Source organism: Gallinula chloropus, assembly GCF_964237585.1.
Source record: "Gallinula chloropus genome assembly, chromosome: 1".
NCBI lineage: Eukaryota > Metazoa > Chordata > Aves > Gruiformes > Rallidae > Gallinula > Gallinula chloropus.
In genome coordinates, this window is record NC_140085.1 from 171845426 (window position 1) to 171868817 (window position 23392).

At 37.5% G+C, this 23392-nt stretch overlaps 1 protein-coding gene across 2 annotated transcripts in view; it reads left to right on the top strand.

Moving 5' to 3' along the window:
* KLHL1 (kelch like family member 1) overlaps positions 1-23392 on the top strand; it is a gene marked incomplete at both ends in the record, with an annotated part of 238023 nt that overhangs the window by 134585 nt on the left and 80046 nt on the right. For both annotated transcript variants that reach the window (XM_084276570.1, XM_084276571.1), the window contains one exon: positions 4266-4478. In XM_084276570.1, coding sequence (XP_084132696.1) covers positions 4266-4478 — 213 coding nt within the window. The remainder of the gene's footprint in view (positions 1-4265; positions 4479-23392) is intronic.

Here is a 23392-nt window from a genome sequence, read left to right on the forward strand (position 1 = left end):
TTGGGAGAACTACAGGCCAGTCAGTCTCACCTCTGTGCCTGGCAAGATCATGGAGCAGATCCTCCTGGAAACTATGCTCAGGCATATGGATAATAAGGAGGTGATTTGTGACAGCCAGCATGGCTTCACTTCAGGCACCTGGCGTATTGCATCCAGCTCTGGAGCTCCCAACACAAGAAGGACATTAAGTGGTTAGAGCGAGCCCAGAGGAGGGCCATTGAGATAACTGGAGGGCTGGAGCACATGTCCTATGAAAGCAGGCTTGGAGAATTGAGCTGGTTCATCTTGGAGAAGAAAAGCCTCCAGAGAGACCATGTTGTGCTCTTCCTGTACGTGAAAGAGGTCTTCAAGAGATCTGGGAAGGAACTTTTTACAAGGGCATGTACTGATAGGGCAAGGGATAATTGCTTTAAGCTGAATGAAGGAGAGTTGATGTAGATTAGATATTGGGAATTTATTTTTTTTTTTTTTTTTTTTTTTTTTTTTTTTTTTTTATGGTAAGAGTGGTGAGGCACTGGAACAGGTTGCCCAGAGGAGTTGTGGACATCACCACCTCACTGGAAGCATTCAAGGCCAGGTTGGATGGGACTTTGGACAACTTGGTCTAGTGGATGGTGTCCCTGCCCAATGCAGGATGGTTGGAACAAGATGATCTGTAAGGTGCCTTACAACAAAACTGATGTACGATTCTATAATGCACAATTTGTTAGATACTCAGGTGCTTGCATATCTACCCTTAAATACAGATGTTATGTTTACATGATTCTACTATGCTAGTACTTTATGGTCATCTAACTCTAACCCTGTGTGCTTCTGAAAAGGTTTAAAGTGAGACAGCTCCATCTTGGAAATGCTATAACCCCACAGCAATGGTTATTGCATGATCATTTTGAGAAAGTGAAAGAGCAACCAAGTGAGACATAGCTTTCTCCATGTGCACTCAGAGACTTTCATACTTTCTACTTTACGTTACCTTTTCTAATTTAAAAGCAAAAATCCAGTGCTGAATTACAACATCACAGTTCTTGCTGAAGGGAAAGGCTAAGTGAATGACCCATGCCGGAGATGCATTAGTCACAGCCCAGTTGATCTTATGAGACTTATGAGACAGTGAAGACCAGATTTTAAAAGCTTCTGAAGTGTTAAGAGTCAAAAGTTTCAGGTCCTGAGAATTCATATACCTCAGTCACATAACCCTGTATGGTCTTAAATGCTTAGAAATCTTATTCTGAAGATTAAAGTTTCTCAGTCTGTCACAACCTAAGCATTCTTGAAAACAATTCACTAGAGTAGGACTGAGTAGCACAATTCCAATCTCAAAACTTAATTTCAGGAGAATTTAAAATTCATTTTGCTTACACTGAAAATTTTAACAGTAGGTCACATCCATGTTTTGTATCCTACTCCTTGCAAAAATGAAAACCAATTGTATTTTAAAAGAAAGGTAGATTTTTTTTCTACATTAAGCATTTAATAAATTGTTTCTGTTATGATAAAACAGTCATTGAACTGTGCTTTGCTGCTCTAAATGAAATGAATCTCAAGGAATTAAAATGTGATCTAGGAAGTTCTATACATTAAATAGTCAATTTAGGAAATGCTAAATAGTTGAAGGAGAGAGTTTTTTAGCTCTGAAGATCAAGAAACTGGATTTTATTGCTGTTATATATATTTTTATATATATAATTTGTATAAATATGCCATATAAATGTGTGTATATATACAGAAGTTACAGTGATATAAAGAATATTTATTAAATAATATACAATACTAGGCTCTAAGTAACATGGAACTAATATAAATCCAGATGTTTGGAAGAACAGATATGTTCCATATGTTTTGTATGAAAACTTTATTAGATTCTACGTTCAATGGTAAATCAGTACAGAGGCTGAAACAAGTTCTCCTTAAGCATATATCCAAATGAAAAGACAATTTAAAATTATTAAAAAAACCCCGACTAAATAAACCCTAAAATTATTATTCTGAATTTTGAGCTCCTGCTCTGAGTGTTATTCACAATTAATTAAGTTCTGTGAGTTCATAAACTCTGTTCCACCGTCGCAATACTTCTCAGCAATATTAGGCCTTTGGATTAATACGATATTGCAAAGCTTGATGTTGGTTCCTATTAAGAACTAGATATATTTTTTTTTCATAATGGGATTTAATGTCAGTTTAACCGGCCTTAATTAAACTTTGGCTTATAAATCATTTTACTGAGAAGTGCAATGAAATTTTCTGAGTTTTATGGCTTTTTAATTAAAATTAATTAAGCCAACTTGTGCTTAAGTGCCTGCAAACTAGTTCCCTTACATTTCCAAGCTATCATACAATGTTCTAGTCACACAATTTGAACTTCATCATGAGTCAATGGATTTAAAACCTTAGTCCATACAAATCTGGGGTTTAGGTACCTATTGATATTTAATTAAGCAATAAAAAAAACCCCACAACTGAGTCGTGTTTTCATCTAATTATCTATTATGTACAGATAAGTCAACATCATTGTTAATGCAGACCGTGACCCTGTATGTGTGTGTGTGTATATATAGGATTAGGACAACAGATACCCTGTATATGTGTGTGTGTGTGTCTTTGATTATGTGTTATGTCAGAGTCCCATTTTTGGTGTGCAATAAAAGTAAAGTTAAAAGTTACTCATTGAAAGTTAAGTTTTACCTGTAAAAGTAGTCGCATTCATAAGCATCACTCTCAGCTTTAACTAATTTATTGTTTGCATGTATGTATTTGATGTGCAACTACGTATCTCAGTGAAACTTCTGTCTGTCATGATCTTGCCATGTCTTTGTATTACTCATCTCTGCTACCTTATATAAAACAATATGCAGATTTTAATAGATTCTTATAAGCAGTAACTTTCCAAAAATATGTTGTTGAAGCAATAAAATATTAGATTCCCTCTATTACATGGGACGAGGGGGAAGGACAATATGTGATTTACTAGGGCCAGACTGCAATTCTGATGTTTTAAGCTTGGCACCATTTATTTTATTTTTTATTAGTTATACTGTCCCAGTACTTCTGTGTTGATTTTTTCTCAGTTCCTGATGACCAATCAGTCTTTCCCCTGGCTCAGACCCAAATAAGCAATGATAGATAGCATTAATTTGAATTTTGATATGCTGAGTCAAATTTAGTGGGCCTAACAGCAGAATTATCCGCTTCTCTCAGTTTTGATGATCTTACACTTGAATCTGTTTGTCATTTGATGCTTTGTCATTCCTTCCCTGCTTCTTATCTTGCTCTAACAAAGTCTATCCAAAATATCATTATGAAATTCATTATTATATTTTATCTATCAAATACTGCAATTTACTTTTTTTATGGAAAAAGATGGTTTACATTTTTAAGTAAAAAATTAAGAGTGTCTCGTGTCTCCAGTCAATATCGGCTTCGCTTTCTTACAGTTGTCTATGAATCAAGAATGTGAGAATATATTTGCATTTTGTCCACAGAGATCAAGCACCTTAAAAGAAATATTTGGAAAAAGATGGGTGCAAAACTGTGTTTAGGTTCTGTGCTGTTAATGTAGGGTAGGTAGTTCAGAAAGCACTTAGTTTAGTTCTTAGGATTCAGTCAACTAAATGAAATGTTTTTCATTAGTTTATATGTTGTTACTTAGTTTATTTGGGGGTATTTTAGGGTTGGGGTTTGGTTTGTAAATTTTAATTATAAATTAAATTGTAAATTTTAATACTGTGATATTTTAATTGCTGTATACATTTTACGTGTTAGCTGGATATTAATCTGTTCTAAACAAATTTAATAAATATCAGCAAGTTCATGGCATTGGTCTTCCTCTTGACCTTGCCATACGTATAGGCTGCCATCATCTGGATATTGACAACTGTATATCACTGACAAGTTATTTAAAATGTAGATCAGATAGTGAAAAAATACAGGAAACATTAGTATGTTCATGTATACAGTATATTGAATGTGCTTGATTACAGATTAGTTTATAAAAATTTCAAGCAGTATGCAGGTTTGCCCTAGCCTGTGCTAATTCTATTTTTAAATACAGTATTACCGCATAATCTTAATATTATTTTCTGAATACATTCATATTTGAATTGCAACCGTAGCTGTTTAGTTCTAATCATCTTTGGGGTTTCTTTCTCATGAGCTGTCAGAGGGCTAGGTATGGCAGATATTGAACAATACTGTGCATTTATTAGCTTTAACAGTTGTGTGTGTTTTCTTCTAATATTACTGAATCTGAAATTCTTTTTACTTCTCAGGACAATATAATGGAAGTTATAAGAAATCAAGAATTTTTACTTCTACCAGCTGAAGAACTCCACAAACTTCTTGCTAGTGATGATGTAAACGTTCCCGATGAAGAGACCATTTTCCATGCCTTAATGATGTGGGTGAAGTACGATATGCAGAGGCGATGCAATGACCTAAGTATGCTACTTGCTTATATAAGATTGCCACTGCTTCCACCTCAGGTATTTTTAATTTTTTAATAATGTTAGTAATAACAAAACCAACAATGATAATACAATTGTTATTGTGAAAATCTCATCAGATTATAAACTTCAGTTGTTTATTCTTCTCGGTGTTTAAAAGCCAAACTGTTCAGAATTTGAAATAAAAAAGGAATGGCAGCCCTTCATCAAAAGTTACCTCAATAAACTTGAGGATTAGGCCAACAGATACCCAAGAAATGCTAAATTGTGAAACTGAAAAGGAGTAACCGCAGTTCTAATGACATGCTAAGAAGAATAGGCATGATGCTAAATATTCTCAGTTCCTTGGTATTATGACAGATACCAGGCTGAGTATGAGCCAACAGCATGAATGAGGAACACTGCATATTGGTCCACATCAGGAAAAAAATCGTATCAGCGGGCCATAATACCTGGTACTGCTAAGGCTGCACCTGAAAGATTGTTTCCAGTTTTGCACTCCACAATTTGAAGGGCATAGAAACAGAAGAAGGACCAGTGACAGGCTGCCAAGATTGTATGTCACCTGAGAGAGGCTGAGGAAGCAGGGTTGTTCAGTCTTGAGGAGAAGAGGAGGCTATTTGTTGACCTAATAGCAACTTAAGACTTCTTGAAGGGAAAATCATAGAACACATTCTTCTTGGGAACACCATAAAATGTAAGAACAAGCAAATGCCCCAAGTTGTAGCATACGCTGTTCAGGTCAGACATTAGCTGTGGAGAGGGAATCACTTGGAAAGCAGTGAACCACTGAAGCAAGTTTTTCAGAGGCTAAGCAATCTTTTTCATTTCTCTTTCTGAGGAAGATATCCTCACTGAAAAGTTCAGTGAAAGGAGGGGGAAGGAAGGGAGGAGGACAACAATTGTTCTTAAAGCATTTGTCTTCCTAAGCAACTGTTACACATACTGAGACACTGTTTACCAGGATGTGGATGGATATCTTCCTACCATTGGGAAGTAGTGAATTAATTCCTCTTTGCTTTGCATAGGATGGTTTAGCATAGGATGGGAATGGTTGGACTTGATGATCTTTAAAGATCTCTTCCAACCTTGTGATTCTGTGATTCTGTGATATGAGTCTTCAGCCTCTTCTTGAAGATAAGTAGCGATAGGACAAGAGGGAATGGCTGCAAGTTGTGCCAGGGAAGGTTTAGTTTGGAAATTAGGAGAGATTTCTTCTCAGAAGGAGTAGTTGGACATTGGAATGGGTTTCCCAGGGAGGTGGTGGAGTCACCATCCCTCAGGTTGTTCAAGGAAAGATTGGATGAAATACTTGGGGATATGGTTTAGTTACTAATATAGGTGGTAGGGGGACAGTTGGCCTAGATGATCTTGGCGGTCTTTTCCAACCCTAATGATTCTGTTATTCTGTGATTCTCACCTTCCTTTTATTTTCTTCCCATCCCACAGGAAAGAGGAGTGAGTGAAAGCCAGGGTATGTGTTTGGCTGCTGGCCAGGGTCAGCACATCACAGCCCTTTTTGGTGCTCTAAGTTGCACACCTAAAAAGAACTGTTTAGGGGGAACATCACAACACTGAATCACCGAATCATCTGGCCCTTCAGACTTGTTTTTTGATCATAGAATCATAGAATCACCTATGTTGGAAGAGACCCTTTAGATCATAGAGTTCAACCATAGCCTAACCTTGACTAGTCAGCCTATTTTAGATAATTCCAAAATTATGCTACCAATAATATTAGATTATATCAGTATCTACAGGAGTTATTTCTTCATAGGACGCCAGAGACAATATTGTCATGTATCTAAATGTCTTCATGTTCATTTGAGCATACTTAATTGTTCCTTAGAGATCAAAAACTGAGCTGAGGATCTAATGAGTAAATAGAGTCACTGATACATCAGAAGATGTCATCAATATCTTCTCTGTCTGAGTGCAAAATGTATTTCTTATTTCTTTATTTATTCACTTACTTGGCTTTAAAAATAAACACATACACCCCCACTGTGAATTGCTGAAAAATAGGCCCAGGATTAACAAGTTTATTTTCCCTTTCAAGAGCTGTAGGTAAAATACCATGTTACGTATGTATTTCTGTGTAAGGTACGTAGTGGTCTCGTTCTCATCTGGTCTCCCTTTCTCATGAAAGATTGGACCAGAAGATCTTGCAAAGTTGCTTCCAACCTGGGCTGTTCTATGATTCTGTGTTTCTATGGTAAATGAGGTATCATCTGAAATAATTTAGAGGCAAAGTGTCAAACTGTTTTTATGTTCAGACACTACTACAAATTCTAAACATATGGCTGATAAATTTAGCTACATTCCTTTAATCAGTAAGGATCTTACTTCATCTAGATATCACACGCTTTTCTTACCTCTGCACTGCTAATTTTATGTGAACCTGTGACCTGCATGTTGCCAAGATGAGTGCTGTAGGTCTTTATCCATAGTGCTAAAGGCAGTTCCCTGCATAGTTGAGCAGCTAAGTCTACACTCCACAGTGTCTGCTTCTGGGTTTCTTCTGGTGACTCTGTGGTAAGGGTACCCTGAGAGACTGCTAGCAGCATTTAATGTCCCTCCTTTATGCAGATGAATTGTTTTCACTTTGTATTACATCATCCTCTTGAGAATATCCTGAATACTTTAAGTTATCTAAAGTATCACAATATCCCATGTCTAGCAACTGAATTAAGATTAGATTTCTACTATCACAGATAGGGATATCAGAGTTAAATGTGTATCATTGATATCTCAAATCACTGGCACCCACCTATAAACTCCTAAAGCAGTTACATTAACTTAAAACTGAATATTTTAAAAAGTTTCTAATAGAATTTCTTTCTTCAGTTTAAAGTCTTAACTTCTAAACAGGACATGATCATTTCTGAACATCCAGAAGCCAGGTGGCCTGTGAGTAGAGTATATGAAAAAAAACCCACAACCAGCCAACAAAAAAGACCTACAAAAACCAGCTTCAAGACTGTTTGTAAGGAGTTTCAAAAAGAATTATTTTAGACTTATATATGTCTGGCAACTCTCCATATTTTTTGTTCAATTTAATCTGAAAATCAACCCTATGTAGTTGTGCTACTCTGTAATTTAGTACCACATCATATAAATGTTTGCTATAACGCTAAAAAAGTATTTAAAAATTATTTCCAAATTAAAATTAAGTTATAACAAAAGTTCAACAGAGAATAATTGAGAGCTGGAGGTGAAAATTTATTATGAAAAGGTGATTTTTTTCTTACTATGGTTTATACTTAGGAATAAATCAAATAAAACACTCTGTCATTTTCACTGCATTGAATATTAACTGAAATCTCTCCGGAGAGAGGCCAGGTCAAAATTAAACGCTAATCATTGGACCTTTGAGAAGAAAAGGTTTGGGTTCCTTAATTTTAATTTCACTAAAAAAGATGAAGTCATACACTGCAAAGATTATTAACAGATTGGAAATATTGTACTGAGATCCTCTTAAAATGAAGGCTTAAATTTATAGCATGAGTTTTTATGATACCTCATTTCACTTTCAAGGTGCAGTAATTATATTGGCAATGTAGTCAGACCTGAGTAATAGGATATCAAACAACGTAATTCAAAATTCAATAGAAGAATTTAGGAGAAGCCAATTGGTATTAATACATTAAAAGGAAGGTATCATGAAGCTGACAATTAAATAATAAAACCTGCAATGTTGCCATAGAATCTTAGTTTAATTTTGCTGCTTCGATTTGGCAGAAACCAGTTGCTAAATTAAAATAGTTTTTATTTCTTCATTCAAATCAAACTAGAAAAATTGGTGGCTTGACCAATATAAAAAAATATTTCACGTTATAATATTAAAGATTCAGTTGCTTCCTTTCAATAGGTCTTCCAAGTATTGTGTGTTGATCTTCACAGAAAATCTATTTTAATTCATGTTCATTTTCACTCTTAAAGGATTCAGGGAGAGTAAAAATTTCTGTGAGCCCTAAACCTTGTCAATGCTGAAGTATTTTAGATTATCTACTTGAATTTTCCATTTAGAAATGTATTATAAATATTTTCCTTTGATCTTTAATAGCATTCTTAAGAGAGAGTAAGTTAGCAAACACAGAACAAATGTTAGTGTGACATTTTTGTCAGTTGTTCAAAAAGTCTAAGAAATTAGGGCTTTGGGGGCTAAAAGGCCCTCAATTTTCAGCAGTATTTTTTAAGAGAAAATTTTAATTTAAAACAATTAAATTTTTAAAGAATTAAATAAAATTAGTACATGCAAAACAAAACAAGAACAGTAAAGACAGTTTAACATCATATGATAAACATAATCACAGAGTCGCATAATGGTTGAGGTTGGAAGTGTCCTCTGGATGTCATCTGGACCAACTCCTCTGCTGCTGTGGGGACACCTAGGGCCATTTCCTGTAACCATGTACTAATGGCTTTTGAATACCTCCAACAAGTGAGCCAGGGCCCAGCTACTCTCACAGTATAAAGTGTTTCTTGATGTTCAGGGCGAAATCCATGTGTTTCCGTTTGTGCTTTGCCCCCCACAGTGCACAGCACTGAATAGAGCCTGGCTTCATCCTCTGTGCACCCTCTCTTCAGGTATTTCTGCACATAGGTAAGACCCCACTGAGCCTTCTTTTCTCCAGGCTGAATTGTGCTGGATCTCTCAGCCTTTCTCCATAGGAGAGATGCTCCAGTTTCTTCATCATCTTCATGACACTTCATTGAGTTCTCTACAGTATGTCCATGTCTCTCTTGAATTGAGGAGCCTAGAACTGAACACAGCACTCCAGGACTGGACTCGCCAGTGCTGATTAGAGGGGAAGGATCAGCTCCCTTAACCTACCAGCAGTACTTTGTGTAGTGCAGACCAGGACACTGTTAGCCTTCTTTGCAGCAAGGGCACACTGCAGGCTCCTGTTCTGCCAGTACACACATTAAGGTCTGGCTAGAATAGCTAAAGTTGTTCTCACCTTTTTCCCTGATGACTGTCCTGACCCATCACCTAATGATTTCCTTCCCCATGACATGTGATGTAGTGTTTACCATCCCACACAAAACAGTTCACCTGAATCCTCACTAATTCTACACATGCAAAAGTCTAACCTCAACTTCTGTTGAAGCTGAAACATTAACTTCTGAGGAATTCATATCACTCAATCCTCCTTATCTTTCTTTCCTCCTTTCCTGAAACAGAATGGTTCTTCAGCATGTTTCAGCCTCTGTCTTGCCCTGTTTTGTTTACTAGTGATGTAGTCATATTTATGAAGATTAAAAGCTTGGGTTTTTTCCTGATTGTCTGTAAACAGTGTGATATGTCTGTTAGTGTTGAGGCTACAGCATGAGTCAGGAATGCATGCAGATTCTATAGAGCAAAATTTTATGTTTATGTTGTTTCTTAAGAAAGTGAGAAGTTGCTAATGGCAGTTGGGCTGCTGAAGGAATTTACAAGAAAGAATTAGGAGTTAACACAGGATATGTAATGCCTAGAATAGCATGTCTAGTAAAGAATGAGGATGTTACTATGTTTTAATGTTTCTCAGCAAAGATGTGCATGATAAAAAGAGCACAAATATTTACTTGCAGAAATGGTTAAGATAAAGATAACTGGTGCCATATTTATAATGGACCTTTTTTGCAACTACTTGTAATAGTAGATCATTGGTTAACTATGAAAGCTAAAAATTATCATGGGTGAAGCATAGATATTATTGCCTTTCTCTCTGCAACACTGTTAATAATACCACATTCAGAGGCTTACAAATCACATCAGTAGGATAATGCATAGTCTTAGAGCATTAAATACACTGTGGCTTAGATCCAGTGAAACTAATACAGGCATCTAAATTAGTTTTCTTGCCCAGGGGCAGAAACAATCCAGCCCTTATGAAGTGAAGTACTTAAATACCCTGTAAGTCACTGGAGAGAAAGTGAACTGATCCACCTGGCTTCTGTTCTTGTTTATATAGAGATGTTGCAGGGAACCTGTAGGAAATGCTAAGCCTCTAAATCCTCTCAGAATGCACACATCACATCTGGTCGTATGTGATTTTAAAAGTGTATATGAATATGAATATGAATATAATAATCTAGTAGAAACCCTTTCAATCCTAGTTTACATAATGTACATTGTAAGGCAAACTTGTAAATTCCTTTCACAGCCCAGCTGGCATTTGGAAAAGACATATTTCTTTGTACTGCTAAAAATACAATTAATCAGGCAGTTATCAGGATGAGGTTCATCGAGTTCTGACCTTTTCAATATATATTTGGCTAGGTGAAACAATTGAAGGATCCTTTGCTTAGCAAAAATGGAGGGCATGACTGTATGTCAGTCAATCTCTAACTCCTTCAAACACCTTCAGAGCAGCATGGTTGTTATTATGAAGTTATAACCTTTTTCAGCTCTTTAGCCATCTCTAGCATCACTAAAGAAGTGCAGCTGACATGAGTTCACACCTGACTAGAGTTCTAGGGTTTTTTTGGAGTGGTTCCCACCAACTGATTAGGGGTAACTGTGTGTATATTCAGTCCTCCTCTACAACATTTTGTGAATTCTTTCAATTGATTTTAAATGAATTGCATCTGAAGGGACTGAAGGTATGATTCAGTCTCTTACTTGCCTATGTGTGTAGGCTTCTCCACATCAACTACATTCCTGACATCCCAGCTGTAGGCAATGAAGATCTAGTGCAGTTGCCAGCACATAAGAACAAACCTATGTGCAGATTTTAGAGCCGTCTTGGATTATCACGCCGCCTGGCTCCCAGCAGGTTTTCTGGAAGTGTTCCCTCCTAAATCCAGTGACACATTTACTGGTGCTGTGTAGATTCTTAGACACCATGTGGCATCTCAAATGGTGCTAAATACTTTATGCACGTGAATTAAGCAATCGTTTGATTTGCTTGCCAGCTGGTATCAGAATAATATCAATTTGGGAATGTAAATATTTTTGAAATTATTTTTAATGTAATTTTAGTGCAACATCAAATAAATAAAATAAACTCATTACAGTAAGAATTAATAACTTTGCAGTCCATTAATAAAAGAGGTTTCAGGCAAGCTTCTAGAATGATCGTGGTATTGCTCTGTTAGCTTATCAAGGCAGGAGAGATTTGGGCCTGAAATTTCACTTTCCAGTGAAATGGCAATTGGTTACTTTTAGTCAATACAGGCAGAATGCACTGTCATTTCTCTACTTTTCTTTAATAGATCATGCCCTACACATTTTATTTTATTTTTTTTGTAACAACTTTTCTGTCTCTGGAGGTATTTTGCCAGCTGATATTTTAGAATGTTTAGAACTGTCGTAGTTCAATGTAATGTGTAGATACGATGCAAAGGGACCTTTTTGGTCTTTTTGCTAAGTATATAGCTGTTCAAAAGTCCTGCCAATGTGACTGGCGTTTCTTGTGTAGATAAGTGACACTGTGAAAAATTGTAAACAATGAAAATTGTAACCATTCAGCAGTTACGTGTGGCATTAATTTCCAAATATGTTTTTCCATCAATTAAATTTAGTAAATACCAGTAAATGTCAATAAAGTATCAGTAAATGCTTTAAAGCTACCATGAGATGCTGTTCAAATCAAAACTTGTGGCAATATGATGCTATAATCCTTTTTTTTATCCTACTACACTGGCCACTTACCTGACTTTTAATTCAGTGTCTCATGATATACTGAGCATATGATTTTCTGCTAAATCTGTTGGGATAAATTTATTTAGTTGAAGAGTAGACCTTCCCTAGGTAAATCACTTTTGCACGTGGTCTTAAAATTATTGAGGAATGACAGGGATGAATAGAAAATACAAACCTTTCCTCTCTTTATATTAACTCTGCATTGCCAAAGGTTGAAAACAGCGTTTTGATAAAAATATTCTACTTCTGTTGCTCACACTATGCACTTTTTTCTATATGAAACATTTATTCTCATAAATGTCCCCATTAGAATGTATGGAGTGTGTCCATGTGAAAACATTTATTTATTGATACATTAGATTACATTAGCTGTTCAAATCAATTGTAAGTTCTGGTCATATAAATAAGAGTGTATTTTTCATGACCTTCAAATCAGCACCATTTTCAATGCATACTTAAATGTGTAGTACATTTGCATAAAATGATGTCTTTAGTTTTGAGATGTTTTGTCTGTTTATGTTCTTACAAGGTCAGATTATGTATAGTCATTATTTGGCACCTTTCTATCTTTTTCTGTCTTAGTGACTGCCAGATTGTTGATTATATCAGATTGTTGCAGAAATTACTCACTATGTGTGTGGCTACTCAGTCATCCTACTTGGCAACATATTTTTTTAAGTTCTTCCAATAAATTTTAACTTTTTAGGGTGCCAAGGTATTATAACTCATATCTGCAAATTCTGTAAGTTCAATGAACCTAGTTAAAGTAAAAGCAGTGGGAGCGGATCAATTAACAGTGGTGTACCCCATGCCATTTTCCAGTTCAAACTCTGGTTTACTCTCATTTTTTAATCACATAAATAAACTGCATCATAATTGCTTGCATGGACCTCAGCAATGAAAATTAGCATAGCTTTCAGAAAAGCTCCACTGGCATTTAGGCATCTACTTGGTATGCTGAGACTTGCCAGCATGCTTAACATCCAGCTGTTTTATAGCAATTTTAATGAAAGTGGATAGCTGCTGAGCAGTTTTGAAAGTCCACCAGTGTAGTTTATGTTCTTAAACAGAGCTGCAAGCTACTGACATTTGCTCTCTCCCCCTCTCACTGGGATGGGGGAGAGAATCGAAAAGAAAAAGGTAAAACTCATGGGCTGAGATAAATCTAGTTTGATAGGACAGGAAAAGAAACATTACTGTAAGTGTAATAGTAATAATGATGATGATGGTAAAAGAATATACAAAAACAAGTGATGCACCATGAAAATGCTCACCATCCCCAACCAGTACTTAGCAAGTTCCTAAGCTGCTTGCCTTCCATCCAACTCCCCCAATTATATATGCAACATAACATCCTATCACAGAATCACAGAATGGTTGGGGTTGGCAAGGACCTCTGGAGATCATCTAGTCCAACCGCCCTGCCAGAGCAGGATCACCTAAGAGCAGATTGCACAGCACAGCGTTCAGGTGGGTTTTGAATATCTCCAGAGATGGAGACTCCATAACATCTCTGGGCAGCCTGCTCCAGTGCTCTGCCACACTCACAGTAAAGAATTTCCTCCTCATGTTTAGGTGGAACTTCCTATATTCAAATTTATGCCCACTGCCTCTTGTCCTGTCACTGGGCACCACCAAAAAAGGCTGACTTCATCCTCCTGAAACCCACCCCTCAAGTACTTAAAAGCATTGATAAGGTCTCCCCTCGGTCTTCTTTTCTGTAGGCTAAAGAGTATCAAGTCCCTCAGCCTCTCTTCATAAGAGATATTCTAGTCCCCTAATCATCTTTGTAGCCCTTTTCTGTACCCTCTTCAGTAGCTCCCTGTCCTCCTTGAACGGGGGAGCCCAGAATATTGCACACGGTATTCCAGATGAGGCCTCAGAAGTGCACAGTAGAGGGGGAGGAGAACTACTCTTGACCTGCTGGCAGAATATCCCTTTGGCCATTTTGGGTCACCTGCCCTGGCTGTGTCCCCTCACGGCTTCTTGGGCACCCCTCGCCTTCTCATTAGCAGGGCATTATGAGAAGCTAAAAAGTCCTTGACTACTTGGCAACAATTAAGAACATCAATGTTTTACCAACACTGTTCCCATCCTGAATCCAAAACACAGCACTACACCAGCTGCTAGAAAGAATATTTAGTCTATCCCAGCTGAAACCCAGACAAAACTGTACTGTATATAATGAACAGTTTCACTCGCCAGTGATATATTTTGCTTGTGAGCAGCAAAAATTGATTAATGAGATTAATGAAAGCAACAAAGAAATAGCAGAGAAAATTTTTTATCCTAGGAGAAAAGCAAGTTTTCTGTAGACTGCTTAGTTCTGTTGGGATATGAACAAGGTAGTGAGACCTTTCAATGTCAGCCACAAATATCCCCCAAACCAGAAAGGCATTAAAATGTTCAGCATGTCTAGTCAGGAGCTATGTTGTAGGTACCTGGAGATCAGCATGCTGTAGATTCCCTGGAAGGCACTGCTTAAATTGCACACCTAATTATCTTGAAACCTTTACTGTCTGAGTCAAACCCAGATGTCTTAAGTTTCCCTTGTTATAACACCTTCAAACCTATTTAATGTGAGCGATGCTTAATTTCTATTTATAATCACAGAATCACAGAATGGTTGGGGTAGGACCTCTGGGGTATGACCTCAGGAGGCCATCTGGAAAAAACTGCCTGTGCTTAAGTAGGGCTACCCAGACCCAGTTGCCCAGGACCGTGTCCAGGCAGCTTTTGAACACTGTCGTGGTTTAGCCTGGCCCGCAATAAAGCACCACACATGTTCTCACTCATTGCCCCTGCAGTGAGATGAGGAGGGAGGGAATTGGAAGAGTGAAAGTGAGAAAACTCATGGATTGAGACAAAAACAGTTTCAGAGGGAAAAAACAAAACACACAAAAAAGGAAGATAGTAATAATATATACAGAACAAGTGATGAACAGCACAATTTCTCACCACCCAAAGTCAATGCTGCTCAAGACCCCCAGCTGCCATGTAAGACCCTGAGATGCTGTGCCAGGCCCACAGCTACTCAGCCTCTCAGCCTACCCACCCCCACCCCCCCCAGTTATAATTGCAACATGACATCATACAGTATAGAAAATTTCTTTGGTCAGTTTAGGTCAGTTGCCCTGGCTGTGTCTCTTCCCAGCTTCTTGAGTGCCCTCTGCCTTCTCATTGGCAGGGGAGTATTAGAAGCTGAAAGCTCCTTGTCTGTTGGGCAAAAACTGAAAACATCAGCATGTTATCAACATTGTTCAGTGACCCTCACAGTAAAAAAGTGTTTCTTGATGTTCAGATGGAACCTCCTTGATTCAATTTGTGCCCATTTGCTCTGGTCCTGTCACTTGGCACTACTGAAAAGATCCAGGTTAATAAGATCCCCTTCGTCTCTATGCTGGAGCGTCCCAGTTCTCTCAGCTTTTCCATATGGGAGGACGATGCTCCAATCCCTTAACTACCTAAGTAGCTCTTCGCTGTAGTGTCTAGTATCCCTTATTTCCCCTATGTCTCCTACATCATCGGGGAACCCAGAAATGAATAAGCACTCCAGGTGTGGCCCCACCAATGCTGAGCAGAGGGGAAGGATCACATCCGCTGGCAATTCAACAGCCTAGCACACTGTTAGCTTTTGTTTTTGGCAAGAGTACATTGCTGGCTCTTGTTCAACTTAGTGTCCACCAGGACACTGAGTTCAAAAGCAGAAACTTTTATTGTTCTTGACATTATTTCAAATCTGTCTTTTTAACTGAAGAAGGAAAGAAAAAAAGGATTGCAAATTCTTGGACTGTTTAATGGGGTATCTTGAATAGTCTTCTGGGAAAAAGGATAATGTGAGGTCTAAGAGATGGGTTGAATTTTGATTCCTAATGTTAAGTTCCTACTTTTGCAATGCAGTGCTGTTTTCTGCATCCTTTCTTCTCCCTTAAATTGATCCTACATAACAGAAAAACACAATTGGAAACATTGGCCTCTAGTTCTAGTTGAGTCATCAACATTTCATGCCTATTTCTAAGACCTGAAGCTCATACTTGAAACACTTATTTAGGGAAAACACCGGTTTTTTTCAAATTTGATTTCTTTGTACTTACTCTCTTATAAGAGTTTTATCAAAATTACATCAATTTTGGTAGACTACATTTAACAGTTAACAGATAACTACAGCTAAAAATAAAAATAAACCCCAGTAATTTTCAGATGTAGGCTATTAACTGTTATTGACTGAGTAACATTTGTGTTCCATCTGTTGGAGACTGTCTGTCATGCTTTTACCTAATCTTCTATATTTGATTTATCACATTTAGAAGAGAAAAGAAAATGATTCAGAAAAACTTCAAATAAAAACCTGTGGTGGTTTGATGATGGCTGAAGGCCAGGTACTCACCAAAGCCACTCTGGCACTTCCACTCCTCATCTGGACAGGGGAAAGAAGATAGAATGAAAGGCTTATGGGTAGAGATAAAGACAGAGAAAGATGTTTCAGCAATTACCATCACAGGCAAAACAGACTCAACAAAAATAATTAATCTAATTTATTACCCAATCAAAACAGACTATAGCAATGAGAGATAAAACCAAATCTTGAACAACTTCCCCACATCTCCACTCTTCCCATGCTTAACTTTACTCCTAAATTCTCTACCTACTTCCCTCAAGTTACACAGGGACAGGGAATGGAGGTTGCGGTAAGTTCATCATACATTGTCTGTTCTGCTTCTTCCTCCTCAGGGATAGGACTCATCACACTCTTCCCCTACTCCAGCATGGGGTCCCTCTCATAGGAAACAGTCCTCCACCAGGTTCTCCAATGTGGGTCCTTCCCACAAATTGCTCCAGTATGAGTCTGTTCCATGAGGTCCAGACATTCAGGACCAGACCTCTCCAGGGTGCGTCCCTCATGGGGTTCCAAGTCCTGCCAGCAAACTTGCTCTGGCATGGTAGTCACTTTCCATGGGCTGCATATCCTGCCAGTAGCCTACTCCAGAATGGGCTTCCCATGAGGTTACAGTGTTCTCTGTGTTCCTTCACCTGCTGCAGCATGGGGTCTCCCATGGGCTGCAGGAGAATCTCTGCTCTAGTGTCTGGAGCATCGACTCTCCCTTCTTCTTCACTAACCTTGGTGTCTGCAGTTTCTCACATCTCGCTCCTCTCTCTGGCAGCAAAAAAGCTGCCACTGTGGGTTTTTTCCCTGCTTAACTATGTTAACCTGGAGGCACTGCCACTGTTGCTCATTGGCTCAGCCTTGGTCAATGGCAGGTCCATGTTCGAGCTGGCTAGTATTGGTTCTTTGGACACAGGGGAAGCTTCTAGCAGCTTCTCAAAGAAACCACTCCTGTAGCTCCCACACTGCTACAGAAACCTTTCCACGTAAACCCAAAACAAAACCAAAGAAGACCCGGTAGTAAGAATATTTTCTCATAACTCAACCTTTCTGTTGCTTCTACTGACTGTTTCTTTGTTGTTTTTTTTAATTTTCCATTTTTCAATGTTATTTTTTATGTGTCTTCCTTATGAATGCAATCTGACTTTTCAAACTTTTGTTACTTCTTATGTAGTATCTTAACCATATTGTAAAATATTCATGGGTCTCAGAATTATGATTTTTTCCCTTAGAAAATGAAAACTATGAGGTATTTTTATTTATTTCGAACTATTTTATTTATAAGTATTTTTATAGCTATTTCTTGGATTTATAAATCTAAGAAAGATTTATCTCATTTAAAATTAGGTATCTAGAAAGTAAATATTGAAAATAATGAAATTATTATTTACTTTAAGAAGGGATTTGTCTGGATTTTTTTATTATTTTTTTTATTTACTGGAGAGAGACCTAGAGTGATGATGTTAAATTTGCATCAGTACCATTACGTATATAGAAAGCTTTCGTCTTACATTTTGCACTCCTTATTTCAGCCACTATGTAAAATGCATAGTTGATAAAACCATTGTGAAAAGATATCACTAGAGGTATCACTAGAAACTGGGGAAAGGGAGCAGTAAAAAAACACTCTTTCCCTAAACTGAGTAATGGCTGAATCAGTAACACTTCACTGCAGCAGGTAAGTTGATCAAATTAGTACCAGTTTCAAAGTTAGACCCACTAGTACTAGTAGTCCAACAAAACTGTGTGCCAAAAAACTGTGAGCATATTAACAAATTTAGTTAAAATTAAAGTTTCAATAGTATGATAAAAGATAACAAGAGACCACTTATAGAAAAGAATACTGAATGTTTTAATAAATGGGCTCATTAAATCATAAGCTTTGGGGAAGTCTTAATGTTGTCAAAGTGGTTTCAACACCACAGTTTAATTACTTACCACAGATGCTACCCATGAATATTTTAATCCTATTGCTTAGTTTACTCAAGAATGTGGAGAAAAAAATCAGTGTCTTCATTTTTATATAAAATATAAAGCCTCAGAGAGTGTGTGTGCATGTGTGATATTTTTTTGTTTATTTAACATTTTGGTAACCTAATGATATGTTAAGGAAAACAAACTTTAACAGTGCTATATTCTTTTTGTAAACTTATCTTTAGTCATGAGTTTTCTCCCTTCTTCCCCCCCCCACCCCCCACTGTGGCATGGGGAGGGGAAGGGAATGGGGGAATGGGGGTTTTGGTCAGTTCCTCCCAAGTTGTTTTCCTTCTTGGCTGGGGGACTATTCCTCACACTCTTCCCCTGCTGCACTGTGGGGTCCCACCCACAGGAGACAGTCCTTCATGAACGTCTCCAATATGAGTCCTTTCTCACGGGGCATCAGCTCTTCACTACCTGCCCTGGCATGGGTCACTTCTAGTGAGTGCAGTCATAAAGTCATACAATGTCTCTTAGTCTCTCAGGCCCAGACTGCTCCAGCCTGGTCCTCCACAGAGTCAGCAAACCTGCTCTGGGGTGGATCTCTCTCTCTTCCATCTCTGTGTCTCTGTCTCTTTCCATGGACTGCAAGTGCTGGCAGAGGCTTAGACCAATGTGGGTCACAATGTCTTCTGTATGTCTCCACCTGCTGCAGCATGGGGCCTCTCCACGGGCTACAGGTGGGGTCTTGGCCCTTTCCATGGGCTGCAGAGGGACACCTGCTTCACCATGGGTTTCTCCATGGGCTGCATGGGCATCTTTCTCTCCAGCACCTGGGGTGCCTCCTCGCCCCCGCTCTTCATCAGCCTTGGTGTCTGCACAGTTCCTTACATCTTCTCACTCCCTTATCTGGTGGCAAAAAGCAGCTGCTAGCATTTTTTTTTTATTCTAAATGTGATGCCCAGAGGCGCTGTGACCATCGCTGATGGGCTCAGCCTTGGTCAGCAACAACTCCGGCCTTGAGTCAGCTGGCGTTTGCTCTGTCGGGCCTGCAGAGAGCTTCTGGCTGCTTCTGGCAGAAGCCAGCCCTGCAGCCCTGCCCCTCACCTTCCCCCTGCCCTTCTCCAACAGAACCCAACCACACAAAACTACAACAAGAACCTTAAGTCTGCTGCATCTTATTGCTGAGGAGGAAATAACCTTTCTCTGATAATACAGAAATTGGAGCGGTTTAGTATAGTCTCTTCCTTTGCAAATTGGTTGAGCAGTCAGCTTGACTAAGTCACTCACATGTTATGAGTAAATTTGTTCATGTGCAACACAAATAGTGAATTTGATGACAATATATTGAAAGGGATGTTCTAAAGCCAAGTAAGAACTAAAAAAAGATAAATTAAGTATGAGATTTTATTTAAATGTCAATTTAAGGCCCTTAATTGCAAAACAGTCGAGTAACACAGATTATTATTTTGGATTTAGCTCAATTTCTGCTAAAACAATATTGCTAAGACTTAGTTGGATAAAATGGGATTCAGAGATTAAGTTTAAATTTCAGCTCCATACATGATCAGTCTGTGCCTTTGTGATCTCTACATTTTGCATTTTGTAAAGTACGTAAAGGAGAAAGTGAGGGAATGTGTTTTAATCTACTTTAGTTAAAAACTTCTCAAATGAGGATCTGGATAAAGAATGAGAATTTTAATAATCCTTAAAGCACAAAAATGGATAAAAATAGTTTTATGACTGCAATACATTTTTATTTTCCTGTCAAAATACATTAATTTAAAAGGAGGGTTTAAAAAGAAGTTTAAAAATACATTTCTAGTAAATTTACAATTAAATGATTCTTGAACGTGTACCATCTGCTGTGCAAAATTGAATTATTTATGTACAAAACTGGCCCAGCTTCCAGCTGCTTTTTCTAAGCATTATTCTAAATTTTCATCTAAATTTTAAAGGGTTTGTTTTTTTGGGGGGGTTTAAACTATATTTTTGTCCTCTGAATAAAATCTTTATATATGAATTTAATAATGCATGTTTAATCAATACTCCAAAATAATACCATTTTCTCACATAAACTGTGCAAACATACTTATTTTCTCATTCTTCTTGTCTTTTTTTTTTTCATGAGTAATGAATTTGGAATGTATAAAAGGAAAATTTGTGGTGTATTTTTCCCTATTACAAAACATTACCAACAAATACCTTGCTCATTTTACCTTATTAGTGTAAACCATTCTAGTGCAGGCATTTCAATTAATATCTTGCATTATCAAGAGAGGCATAATTCTTTCTTTTTTAAATCTGTTCAAGTCTAGATGCTAAGCAGGAAATCCATTTAATGTTGCAGGAGAAAAAAAAAAGTGAATTTGAAAGAAGCAAGCCATACTTTAATTCTATTCCCCAGTACCTTTCTGAAATTAATTTCATAATTACCTTTCATTTTTACCTTGGACAAAGGAAGAAAATTATTTCAGAACTAACCTATAGTAACAGGGAATTCTTGATGTTGGGATGCTTTTATCCACTTTCAAGCATGTAAGCATTTTTATACAAAAAGTGTTGTAGTAAGGACATATAAGACTGGAGAAACTTCTGATAAAATCAGCTGTAAATTTTTAACTGAAATTGAAGTAAGAAAAAAACCTGCAAGTTTGAAAGATAGTTGATTTTTTTTTAATGAAAAGTTCTTTCTCTCTTAGAGAAGAAAAAATAATTGTTTTTTCTCTTTCTTTTCTGTAATATATAAAATATTATATTTGTAGGTTTAAGGCTATGTGGCTTTGTCTATAAAAGAGGTTGTAAAAAAGTAAAATATTTTATTTTGATATACAAGAGAAGCTAGGCAGGCAGAGTTTTATAGTTTTTGATGTTGAGTCTCTTTTCTCTGAAAGCCTAATAGTACATCTTTTTGAGCCCCACAAAGAGTGTTTATATACTTGCATTTTTGGGTATATGTCAGGGAATTGAATGATTAAATTTAATCTCCTTGTAATGCCTGATCAATAATCCACATACACATGAAAAATTTATATGTCCTCTTAAAAAATGCCTACTTGTGAAAACTAACTGGTAATTGGTTAACTCAAAATTACTTGTAATGCCATACTTCCTAGTAATAAGTGTGAAGACTGAGTTTCTCTGTTCTTATTATATTAATTTTCAGAATTTCCAGTATAATTTTCCTAATACACTTTGTGAGACTAAGTAGGTAAAATTATTTAGGACAAAACTTAATATAATGGAGTCTGGGAATCTGGAATGTGTTAATCTAGATTAAAAAGTCTGCATTGGAAAATCAAATTGATTTGAGGAAAGCCTATCATGCCTTCTAGAAAAAAAACCTTTGGTGGTGTGTTTAATTTTTCAACGTTACTTGACTTCTAATTGAAAAAAAAAAAAAAAAAAAGAGAGGAAAAGGTCCATCACTTCTAGAAAAGAAAGTTGAAGTGCTTTATTACCTAGATCATGAAGTGCTGCATTCATTCTATTCTAGCTAATTTAAAACAAGATTTATAATAACATAAAATCACAAATTATGCAAAAGCCTATTATTTCTGATTTAAACCTTCTTAGTAAGATTAGCATTTAAATTATCTGCCATCAATTATATTTAAGTTTTTAATAATAGCTGATATCTATTCAATACCTGTAGACTAAACCAAAGATCTTGTTCATATCAACTATCATTTTAATCCCAGAGAAGACATGGATATTCGTTCATGCAAAATCCCTGAATTTATTGATGCATGACCAAGTGTATTAATACAGAAGTGGATCCAATTGATATGCTGTTAATAATATTAGCTCAGTATACTGTTGTTCCTACTGTAAGCTGTAGTTTTAGTGGAAGTATATCAGTTTGACATTAGGCTGTTCTTGGGAAAAGAGATAGCAAAACTATTTGCAATCATTGAAAAATTTTCCTGAGAAACATAGTCCCCCAAATCCCATTACCTCTGAAAAATATGACAATTGCTGATCAGTTGTCAGTTGCAGAACTTATGTTCAGCTCTCTCAAGGAAGTCTGCATAATCTTTTTTTTTTTTTAAATTAAACATTTCAACAAACTCTTACGACAAAATAAAACAATGGAAGCAATTCAATCACAGAACCATAGAATATCCTGAGTTGGAAGGGACCCATAAGGATCACTGCGTCCAACTCCTGGCTCCATGCGGGGCCAGACAAGTCAGAACGTGGGGCTGAGTGCATTGTCCAGATGCTTCTTAAACTTGCTCAGGCATGGTGCTATGACTACTTCCCTGGGGACCCTGTTTCAGTGCCCATTTCCCCTCTCAGTAAAGAACCTCTGCCTGATATCCAACCTAAACCTCCTCTGTTGCACTTTCACAACATTCCCTTGGGTTCTATCACTGGTCACCAAAGAGGGTGCCTGCCCCTTCACTCCCACTCATCAGGAAGCCATAGATCACGATGAGGTCTCCTCCCAGTCTCCTTTTCTCCAGTCTGAACAAACCAAGGGACTTGGTTCAAGCCTCTCCTCATACAACTTCCTGTCCAGACCCTTCACCATCCTCATTACCCTCCTCTGGACACTCTCCAATATTTTTTTGTCCCTCTTGTACTGTGGCACCCAAAACTGCTCACAGTACTCAAAGTGAAGCCACACCAGTGCAGTGTAGAGCAGGACAATCCCCTCCCTACACCAGCTTGATGCATCCCAGGATATGGTTGGCTGTCCTGGCTGTCCGGGCACACTACTGGCTCATGTTAAACTTGCTGCTGACCAAGACCCCCAAATCCTTCTCAGCAGGGCTGGCCACCAGCATATGATCTCCCAGTCTGTATGTGTTACCAGGGTTGGCCCTTCCCAGCTGCAGAATCTGGCACTTACCCATGTTAAACTTCATGTGGTTGGTGATTGTCCATTTCTCCAATCTTTCCAGGTCCCTCTGTAGGGTTTCTCCACCCTCAGTGGAGTCAACAGCTAATTCCAATTTGGTGTGATGTGCAAATGTACCTAAGACACCCTCTAGTCCTGAGTCCAAGATGTTT